The sequence below is a fragment of the Oncorhynchus mykiss genome, chromosome 12 (genome assembly GCF_013265735.2).
Source record: "Oncorhynchus mykiss isolate Arlee chromosome 12, USDA_OmykA_1.1, whole genome shotgun sequence".
Taxonomy (NCBI): Eukaryota; Metazoa; Chordata; class Actinopteri; order Salmoniformes; family Salmonidae; genus Oncorhynchus; species Oncorhynchus mykiss.
In genome coordinates this window covers 65,816,536-65,827,006 of record NC_048576.1, presented here as the reverse complement: position 1 = coordinate 65,827,006, position 10,471 = coordinate 65,816,536, and the positions used below count along the sequence as shown (strand labels likewise).

At 43.1% G+C, this 10,471-nt stretch overlaps 1 protein-coding gene across 1 annotated transcript; it reads right to left on the bottom strand.

Annotated features, from left to right (window-relative positions):
- Window positions 1-6,668: 6,668 nt before the first annotated feature.
- LOC110539157 (interferon a3-like) lies at window positions 6,669-8,037 on the bottom strand. Its single transcript, XM_021626117.2, has 5 exons — window positions 7,823-8,037; window positions 7,593-7,664; window positions 7,282-7,431; window positions 7,051-7,149; window positions 6,669-6,953 (listed from the first exon to the last, which is right to left on the bottom strand). The coding sequence occupies exons 1-5, from the start codon at window positions 7,970-7,972 to the stop codon at window positions 6,864-6,866; spliced, it is 561 nt and encodes a 186-aa protein (XP_021481792.1). The 5' UTR covers window positions 7,973-8,037; the 3' UTR covers window positions 6,669-6,863.
- Between the last annotated feature and the right edge of the window lie 2,434 nt (window positions 8,038-10,471).

The window sequence follows — 10,471 nt, the reverse complement described above, 5'->3', positions numbered from 1 at the left end:
AAAGTATTGGGGCAGTGACACGTTTGGTTGTTTTGCCTCTCTACTCCAGCACTTTGGATTTGAAATGATCCATGACTATGAGGTTAATGGGCAGTCTGTCAGTTTTAATTTGAGGGTAATTTGTCACGACTTTCACCGAGGATGGCTCCTCTCACTGTTTGGGCGGCACATGGCGGTCGTCGTCGCCGGTCTACTAGCTGCCACTGATCCTTTTTCCTTTTCTTTTGGTTATGTCTGTTTTGTGTTTCACCTGGTTTAATTTTGGTTAATTAGGGGGGGGGGGTATTTAATCTCGCCATTTCCTTTGGGTTTTTGTGCGGGATTGTTTTCGTTTGACTGTCAGTTAGTTTTTGGTTGCGTTTTCTCTTGATCATTTTTGAACAGGTGTTTTTGCCCTGGACTGTGTCTTAGTAGAGTTTGTGGCTACTGTTGTAGTCCGGGGTCCTGTTATTTTGAACTTGTTAAATAATACGCCCTTTTCCTTCTGAACTTGATTCTCCTGTGCTTGACTTTCACACCCACATCTCCTTGGGGAGATCTGACATATTTTCTGAAATTATAGCACTTTTTGTAGATACCCCCTCCATTTTAGGGGACCAAAAGTATTGTGAGAAATTAACTTAGATGTGTATTGAAGTAGTAACAAATATTTGGTCCCATTTTGTAAGCACACAATGACTAAATCCAGTTTGTGATTCTACAAACTAGTTGGATGCATTTGCTGTTTGTTTTGGTTGTGTTTCAGATTTATTTTGTGCCCAATAGAAATTAATGGTAGATCATGTTTTGTGTCATTTTGGAGTCACTTTTATTGTAAACAAGAGAGGAATATGCTTCTAAGAACTTCTACATTTATGTGGATTCTACAATAATTTTTGATAATCCTGTATGAATATTTGAATAATAAGTGAGAAAGTTACAAAAGCTCAAATATTATACCACAAGGACAAAATAAACTCTTACCATTACAACGTTACTTAAAATGATAAGGTTGTCTGTGATGAGATACGAACTCGCTGCCTTTCGTTTGCTAGACGTTCACGTTATATGCCTACCCAGACGCACAAATAGATTGTTTTTTTGCGTTGTTTGTAATATTTGTTTTAACTTATTTTGTTGTTACGGTTGCTGCTACCGTCTCTTATGACCGAAAATATCTTCTGGACATCAGAACAGCGATTACTCACCACGAACTGGAAGAAGCTTTTTTCTTTAACGAGTCTGAAGAGAAAGACATACTTATTTCCCAGGAGCTCATCACTAAGCTAAGCACCCTGAGACTAAACATCTCCCTCCGCAACTGGATCCTGGACTTCCTGATAGGCCTCCCCCAGGTGGTAAGGGTAGGCAACAAAACATCTGACAAACTGATCCTCAACACTGGGGCTCCTCAAGGGTGTGTACTTAGTCCCCTTCTGTACTCCCTGTTCACCCAAAAACTGCGTGGCCAAACACAACTCCAACACCATCATTAAGTTTGCTGACGACACAAAGTGGTTGGCCTGATCACCAACAACAATGAGACAGCCTATAAGGAGGAGGTCAGAGAACTGGCAGTGTGGTGCCAAGACAACAACCTCTCCCTCAATGTGAGCAATACAAAGGGCTGATCATGGAGTACAGGAAAAGGCGGGCTGTCACGACTTCCGCCGAAGTCGGCCCCTCTCCTTGTTCGGGTGGTGTTCGGCGGTCGACGTCACCGGCTTTCTAATCACCACCGATCCATGTTTCATTTTCGTTTTGTTTTGTCTGTATTACACACACCTGGTTTCAATTCCAGGTGGTTGTTGTAGGTGTTAGTTTGTATGTATTTTCCTATTTGGAATATTGCTTTAATTTTTGTGAGTAAACTCAGTTGTGTTGCTCAAACCTGTGTCCTACGCCTGACTCCGCTACATCTCTGCACCCAATCGCTGATATAATCACGGACCATTCAAATGGAGTCAGCAGGTGTAGCCAGTCCTTCTCTCCCAGAGAAGTCCTTCGCTCCTAGAGGGGCGCGTCCAGCTGCACGCAACCATGTTACAAAGTCTAGGAACAGCCATGGATTGCGTGCTGCAAACAATGGACAGATGGGAGAGAGGAGGCTTTCCTGTAAATACAACATCATCACCTCCGCCCGCACCTCAACCTACACCAATGTCCACCCTTCCGTCATCAGGACCCAGTGGGATTCGGCTCTCGCTCCCGGGAGTATATCACGGAACAGCTGCCGGGTGCCAGGGGTTCCTACTCCATCTGGAGCTCTACCTGGCAGCTGTTCAGCCGGCCCCTTTGGGACGTAAGAGAGTGAGCTCCCTCATCTCCTGCCTGACTGGAAAAGACCTGGAGTGGGCCAACGCCATCTAGGGAAGGCCCGACTCTGGATGACTACGAGGACTTTTTGATCATCCACCTGAAGGGAGAGTGGCGGGAGATCGATTGTTCCATCTGAGACTGGGGGTGAGGAGGGCTCAAGAATTTGCACTGGAATTCAGAACTCTGGCATCTGGTACGGGATGGAATGAGCGGCCCTGATCGACCACTACAGGTGTAGTTTGCGAGAGTATGTTCATAGGGAGCTAGCCTGCAGGGACACCACTCTCAATCTGGACCAGCTGGTGGTCTATCCGGCTGGATAACCTGTTGGCCTCCCGCGGATGTTCGGTTCGGGGTCTGTCTGTTCCATTTCCCAGCACCTTGGATCCAACACCTATTGAGTTTGGAGGGGCTGCTAGGAGGGGGGCCCGAGCTGGGACCATTCCCTGCACCAGCTGTGGCCGCAGAGGGCACACTGCTGGTCGGTGCTGGGGTGGTTCTCCAGGAAGTCGAGGTAGCAGGCGTAGCACTGGTGGGTCATCCCAGGTGAGTAGGCACACAACTCACCCAGAGCCCCCTGTTGCACACATGTGGTTGCCTATAGAATTTCCTGAGTTTTCCCCGCATTCCCAGTATAAGGCGCTAGTAGATTCAGGCGCAGCTAGGAACTTTATTGACCGCTCCTTGGCACATAGATTAGGGATCCCTATTGTTCCTGTTGATGTTCCCTTACCTGTACATGCCTTAGATAGTCGTCCTTTGGGGTTGGGCTAATTAGGGAGGTCACAGCTCCCATTGCTATGGGAACACAGGGGGGTCACGAGGAGAGAATTAGTCTCTTCCTGATCGACTCTCCTGTGTTTCCTGTTGTGTTGGGCCTTCCCTGGTTGGCCTCTCATGATCCTATTATTTCATGGCAACAGAGGGCTCTCAAGGGATGGTCCTGTCAGTTTTCAGGGAGGTGTGTAGGTGTTTCCTTAGGTGCCACTATGGTGGAAAGTCCAAACCAGGTTTCCACCATGCACATTCCCCCCGAATATGCCAATTTGGCACTCGCCTTCTGTAAAAAGATGGCGACTCAATTACCACCCCATCGACAGGGGGATTGTGCGATAAATCTCCTGGTAGGTGCTGCACATCCAGGAGTGACGTGTATCCTCTGTCACAGGAGGAGACAGCGGCTATGAAAACGTATGTCGCTGAATCTCTGGGACAGGGATACATTCGGCCTTCCACTTCACCTGCCTCCTCGAGTTTATTTTTTGTGAAGAAGAAGGATGGAGGTTTACGCCCATGTATTGACTATCGAGGTTTAAATCAGATTACGGTAAAATACAGTTACCCGCTACCTCTCATCGCCAGTATGACAGAGTCATTGCACGGGGCGCGCTTCTTCACAAAATTGGATCTCGGGAGAGCTTACAACCTGGTGCGTATCCGGGGGGAGGGGGATGAGTGGAAGAAGGCATTTAGTACCACTTCTGGGCACTATGAGTACCTCGTCATGCCGTATGGGTTAATGAATGCTCCATCAGTCTTCCAATCCTTTGTGGATGAGATTTTCAGGGACCTGCACGGACAGGGTGTAGTGGTGTATATAGATGACATTCTAATATACTCTACTACTCGCGCCAAGCATGTGTCCCTTGTGCGCAGGGTGCTTGGTCGACTGTTGGAACATGACCTATACGTCAAGGCGGAGAAATGTCTGTTCTTCCAACAGTCCGTCTCCTTCCTAGGGTACCTCTTTTCCACGTCAGGGGTGGAGATGGAAAATAACCGCATTTCAGCCATGCGTAATTGGCCGACTCCAACCAACTACTACCGGAGGTTTATCCGGGGTTTTGGTCAGGTAGTGGCTCACATTACCTCCTTGTGGAAGGGGGGACCGGTGCAACTGCAGTGGTCAGCTGGGGCGGACAGGGCTTTTGGTCACCTGAAGGCTCTGTTTACCTCGGCTCCCGTACTGGCTCATCCTGATCCCTCCTTGGCATTCATAGTAGAGGTGGACGCGTCCGAGGCTGAGATAGGAGCTGTGCTGTCTCAGCGCTCGGGTACGCCACCAAAGCTCCGCCCCTTCTTTTCGAAGAAGCTCAGCCCGGCGGAGCGAAACTATGATGTGGGGGACCGGGAGCTGTTGGCTGCAGAGCCCATTCCCCCTCAGTGTCCAGCTGGGCGTCTGTATGTTCAGTTTGATGTCCGCGATCGTTTGATCTGTTGGGCTCACACGTCACCCTCCTCTGGTCATCCTGGCATCGGTCGGACAGGGTGCTGCCTTGCTGGAAGTACTGGTGGCCCACTTTAGCTAAGGACGTGAGGGTTTATGTTTTCTCCTGTTCGGTATGCGCACAGTGCAAGGCACCTAGACATCTGCCCCGAGGGAAATTACAACCCCTTCCCATTCCACAACGACCGTGGTCACACCTATCGGTGGATTTCGTGACCGATCTTCCCCCGTCGCGGGGTAACACCACGATCCTGGTCATTGTGGATCGGTTTTCTAAGTCCTGCCGCCTCCTTCCTTTGCTCGGTCTCACTATGGCTCTACAAACTGCGGAGGCCCTGTTCGCCCACGTAATCTGGCACTACGGGGTGCCTAAGGATATAGTTTCTGATTGGGGTCCCCAATTCACGTCTAGAGTCTGGGGGCGGTACTGTCACGACTTCCGCCGAAACCGGCCACTCTCCTTGTTCGGGTGGTGTTCAGCGGTCGACGTCACCGGCTTTCTAGTTACCACCGATCCATGTTTCATTTTCGTTTTCTTTTGTCTGTATTACACACACCTGGTTTCAATTCCCATATCAGGTTCCTTATTTAACCCTCTGGCATACATTTCTGTTCTGTCCATGATTGTTGGTGTCTTAGTGGTTGTTGTAGGTGTTAGTTTGTATGTATTTTCCTATTTGAAATATTGCTTGAATTTTTGTGAGTAAACTCAGGTGTGTTGCTCAAACCTGTGTCCTTCGCCTGACTCCGCTACATCTCTGCACCCAATCACTGACACGGGCCAAACAGGCCCCCATTAACATCTATGGTGCTGTATTGGAGCGGGTCGAGAGTTTCAAATTCCTTGGTGTCCAGATCACCAGAAAACTATCATGGTTCAAACACACAAAGACAGTCGTGAAGAGGGCACGACAAAACCTTTTCTCCCTAAGGAGACTGAAAGGATTTGACATGTGTCCCCAGATCCTCAATCATTTCTACAGCTGCACTATCGAGAGCATTCTGACCGGTTGCACCACAGCCTGGTATGGCAACTGGTCTTTATCTAACCGTAAGACGCTACAGAAGGTAGTTGGTACGGCCCAGAACATCACTGGGGCAAAGCTTTCTGCCTCTCGAGAACTATATAATAATAGACAGTATCAGAGGAAAGCCTATGAAATTGTCGGAGACTCCAGTCACTCAAGTCATCGACTGTTTTCACTGCTACTGCACGGCAAGCGGTACCAGAGCGCCAAGTCTAGGACCAAAAGGCTCCTTAACAGCTTTTAGATCCAAGCCATGAGACTGCTGAACAATTAATCAAATGGCCAATACATTGACACCCACTCCTCCATTTGTTTTGTACACTGCTGCTACTCGCTGTTTAATATCTATGCATAGTCACTTCACCCCTACCTACATGTACAAATTACTTCAACTAACCTGTACCCCCGGCACACTGACTCAGAACCGGTACTCCCTGTAAATTAACCTAGTTATTGTTATTTTTTGTGTTGCTTTGAATTTTTTGATACTTGTTTATTTGGTAAATATTTTCTTTACTCTTCTTGAACTGCACTGTTGGTTAAGGACTTGTAAGTAAGCATTTCACGGTAAGGTCAACACTTGTTGTATTCGGTGCATGTGACAAATAAAGTATGATTTGATTTGAAATATCATACCCCATCTCCAAAAAAATGCAAACCTCGGCAGTTACTGTAATGCTGTTAGCATGTCTTGGGGGTATGATATTTGTGCGTCTTTAACTTTCTCACTAATCATTATTCACGATTCATTCAGGATTGCTGTAATCATGTCCGATCCTGTCTGTTTGTTTGCCATGGTGCTGAAATGTCTTCTTATCTTGCCTCCACTGTGGACGCATTTAAAGGGTTTCCCAGCCATTATGCACGGGTTGTGTGATATCATCAGTCTTCAAGTTTTAAGACACAACAACACTGTGTGACATTATCAGGCCTATCTAAGGACCTTTTTATTAGGCCCATATGTAAATATGTTAGATTAAAAATATATTTCAGCTGTTAGAGGTCACATTAGTTTATTTCAAATGTATTTAATCGTTACAATAACAAACGTTTCCAATATTGTTGCAATAATAAATACAGTATGCAATGGTCTTCATAAATACAAAAATCAATGCATGAAAACGTTGTTACATTTTCTATAGCCTAAAAATACCTAGCACATAATACATTATTCAGTATAAAATGTGTTTTACTTCGCAGAGTTGTGAATTCACATAATAAATAAATAAAACATATATAAAAATAACCGTGTAAATAAATAGTTGAAAAAATAGAAGTATAAATAAATAATCTCTACACACACACGAGGCTCATTGGTTAGTCAATATTATTGTGACTAGTCTTAGCATGTGTTTCAGCACCACGTTCCTTATGCCTTCCCAGCCGCTTGCGCTGTATTCCTGCATGAACGAAACACACATGTAATATTTTAGAATAGACACATGTTGTGTCATCACATATGAATATATCCTTATTTGGTAAGACAAATTGACATACCTCGCGTTTCAAGTAATTCTTCAGGAATTTGAAGTGAAGGCTCATATTTTTGTTCACTCCTTTGTCAGATTTTGGTAGTGTAGCTCTTATAGCCTTTACCTGTTGGAACAAAATATAAGTCATTAATGTTATGTTATGATTCGTTTAAATCACATTATACGGCAATCTAAAAAATATAGGATAATGTTTGCCTTTTGGCATTAATGTTAATAGAAAATCACATAGACTTACACATTGGTCCAGCTCCAAGGTCTGGCGATGCAGGTCAATCATAAACTCGTCAACTACTTTCTGGTCCCAGAAAGAATCATAGTTATCACTTCTGTACAATTTCTCTATAGCGTTCAGAGTTTGCGAAATGAAGACAATCTTGTCGTCATCCTAGAAGAAGAGTGATTTGTTTTAGTACATGCCTTATGAATATCAGAAAAGTATAGCAAATTTGGCATATTCGTTAATACCTAATTATATGGCCTACACTATGAGAAAAAACGTTGAACCAAAACCCTTTTGAAATAGTGTAGGCTATGCATATGTCTTACCTTGAAATGATCGACATGTCTGTATTCCTCGTAAGGGAAAGTGATCTGAGGTTCTCGAGAGACCACGTGACCCTGAGATGCCAAAAAATAAAAACAAACGATTGCAATATTACTATTGTATATATAAACGAGTAACTGAATCAAATGAAAAACAGCAGCACATTAAATGTTGAACAGATGACAACTGCTCAATGACCAGGAACAAGTTAATAAACATTACAGTATCCTACCATTTCCCGAAGCATCGTTATGGTGTTGTTGCTGAACACTTGGAACATGCTCCGAGACGGAGGAAGTGTCCTCATCCAAGTGCATCCGAAGGTTTTATGCCAGGTGCAAATCGTCAGGATCAAGCACATCCAAAAGCTTATTGAACCCATTTTATCGTAGGTCTACTGTAGTTCTCTGTCTGTTCGCTATCAACCGAGGTGCAAAATTAGGCAGACTTCCGAAAGACAGCCTATACTTTGTATAATTACGGGAAAAAAATAGGTTTTCCTCAAAGGACAAAGGGATAAAGTGTCCTTCCTGATCGATCCTCTTCTCGAAATCCAGAGTTCTGTCATGCTGCAATCTGTGTCGATGTTTTATACAAAGATTTTGAAAGGTGTTCCGAAAGTGAAAGGTGGAAGTCCCGGTAGACAGGCGCTTTCATACCTGGCAGTATATTTTTCGGCCTGGAGACAACGCACGCAAAGGACAGGTGCATCTCTCGAAGACTTGTTCAATTCTTGACTGATTTGTTATTTTATTTTGAAATATTGGATTACCAACCAGGAACATGTTTTAGATTTTTTTTTAATTACTTGTGAATCCATTTTAGTCAGACGACAGCGTAAATGAATATGCATTTATTTGCAAACATTTCGTTGTCCTTTCACTTCGGAAACAATTGCGTTTAAATCTCGTCTTCGCAAACGCATCACCTTTTCATTTACACATGGAAACTATGGTATCCAAACTACGTTGGGACCACTTGCTTAAAGGGTAAATGTGGTTTCCGGACCTCGACTTCCTTTTTAAAGATACATATCAACGTTGTATGGGTTATATCAACTACACACTCAACATTACTATGTTTCGTTTTAGAAACGGGTTTTAATGGTCTAATTACATTTCCGAGACCAGTTCCTTTCTGCACCCGGTTTTCAGCATAAGACACTGGTAGCCTATGCAGTGCACAGGCTGTATATACCTTGACAATATTGCTTACCTTGACATTAGTGCTTAAATTGGAGACTGTATTTCGGGTGCTTTTGAATCTGGGCCTACATGCACTTGTGAGTAAAATATGTTCATCACGTAGATCATTTGTCAAAGTATTCCGTATTCGTGTGTTTTTATTGGACTTTTATCCAGATATGTGAGTTTATGTTACCTCTGCATCTATTATCTTTCCACTGTAGAGACTGAAGAGTAACAGCACGGTTAGCGATTGCTATACTCCATTGAACTAACATTCAGAATGTCGAGTTATAATTATGTTGCATGATATCCAGTAAATGTGTACTTGATAGAATTAATAACTATCTGAATCAACAATGTTTTACAGTGATATGATGATGTCTGAAAGGGCGGGAAAGTATGGCTGGAATTCAGAGTATTGTAAAGGAGTTTATTGTTTTTTATTGAAGATGATGTTGATATGCAATTGTTAGTGGGAATAACATCTCATTCAGTATAACATTTAAACGAAAAAGTCGTTGTATTTCAAGGTTGCATCACACCACAGAATTTTACAAAATTGCTAGCACAATTTCAACCAATGTAAGGCGTGTTTGTATCTTAATTTAAATATCATAGCCTATATGGAAATCATTTGCAACAAGGATAAATAACATAAACATATGAAGCTTACAGTGGTACATTTAATTTAATCATCAAAATTACATGTTTTGCAGAAATGAACTAAAAGACGTGTGTTCTTGGCATTTTTGATTTCTTGTAAAAATCCCTCGGGATGCTCCACATTTCAGCTCTCACGACCTCCCACAAGCACAAGCTGAAGCGCTGAAATGAAAAACGCTTAAGTGAAAATAATACATTATACACCATAGGTATAGGCTAGGTCCACTCCACCCCCTCAGTAAAATGCAACCTATAAGATGCTTTACCTCAGGTGAAAGAAAGTCGCCCAGCTGTTTGAAGTAGTTCTTAACCAAATCACCAATTGGAATGTTTTGACGCAGTAGCATGTCTCTGACCTGAAATAGTAAACAACAAACAACATTAAAATCAATATCCATGTGATTACTTGAATAATAATAGTATAATTAAAAAATAATTGTGCAACAAGTTACAGTTAACAAATGAAACATAACCAAGAACGTACACATTCCGAATAGGTCATATATTGTCGAGCAAGAAGATCTTGGAGCTCCCTGAGATTAACTCACAAGAGTTATGTTTTGTTGGAAGAGCTCGCTGGCTAGTTGAAACACAAGTCTCAGTGTCCAAACCTTTTTCTGTAATCAGAATAACACTTCGTGTAACCATGCGATTGAACTTGACTAACACAGAAATTGTAGACACTCATGATCTCCTGAGCATCACCTCTTTTGAAAGCGTTGGACTTTGGACCATTATCATTTCCACCTCTGGGATACAGCCTCTTGGTCTCCTCTCCTATACCACACACATAATACAAATATCTCAATAAAATAACTAAATATATGAATTAATTAAGCTCCAATAATACATTTTCATCTAGAATAAATAAATTGTGATATCACAGTATGCTAAAGCCTATATTCAGAGTCATATTTCTAAATATGTCTGCCTATAAGGTCACTTTGTAACAGGTTACACAAATTGACCTACCATGGAAAGATCATTGAGGGTCTGGCGAGTTTGATGAAGATAATGCATTTGCTCTTTTT

Bases quoted from the DNA above. Each gene is read 5' to 3' on its own strand.
- LOC110539157 (XM_021626117.2), bottom strand. From the start codon at position 7,972: ATGGGTTCAATAAGCTTTTGGATGTGCTTGATCCTGACGATTTGCACC. The intron at 7,665-7,822 runs GTAGGATACTGT...TTGGCATCTCAG, and splicing joins TAACGATGCTTCGGGAAATG to GGTCACGTGGTCTCTCGAGA. The intron at 6,954-7,050 runs GTATGTCAATTT...TCGTTCATGCAG, and splicing joins AGAATTACTTGAAACGCGAG to GAATACAGCGCAAGCGGCTG.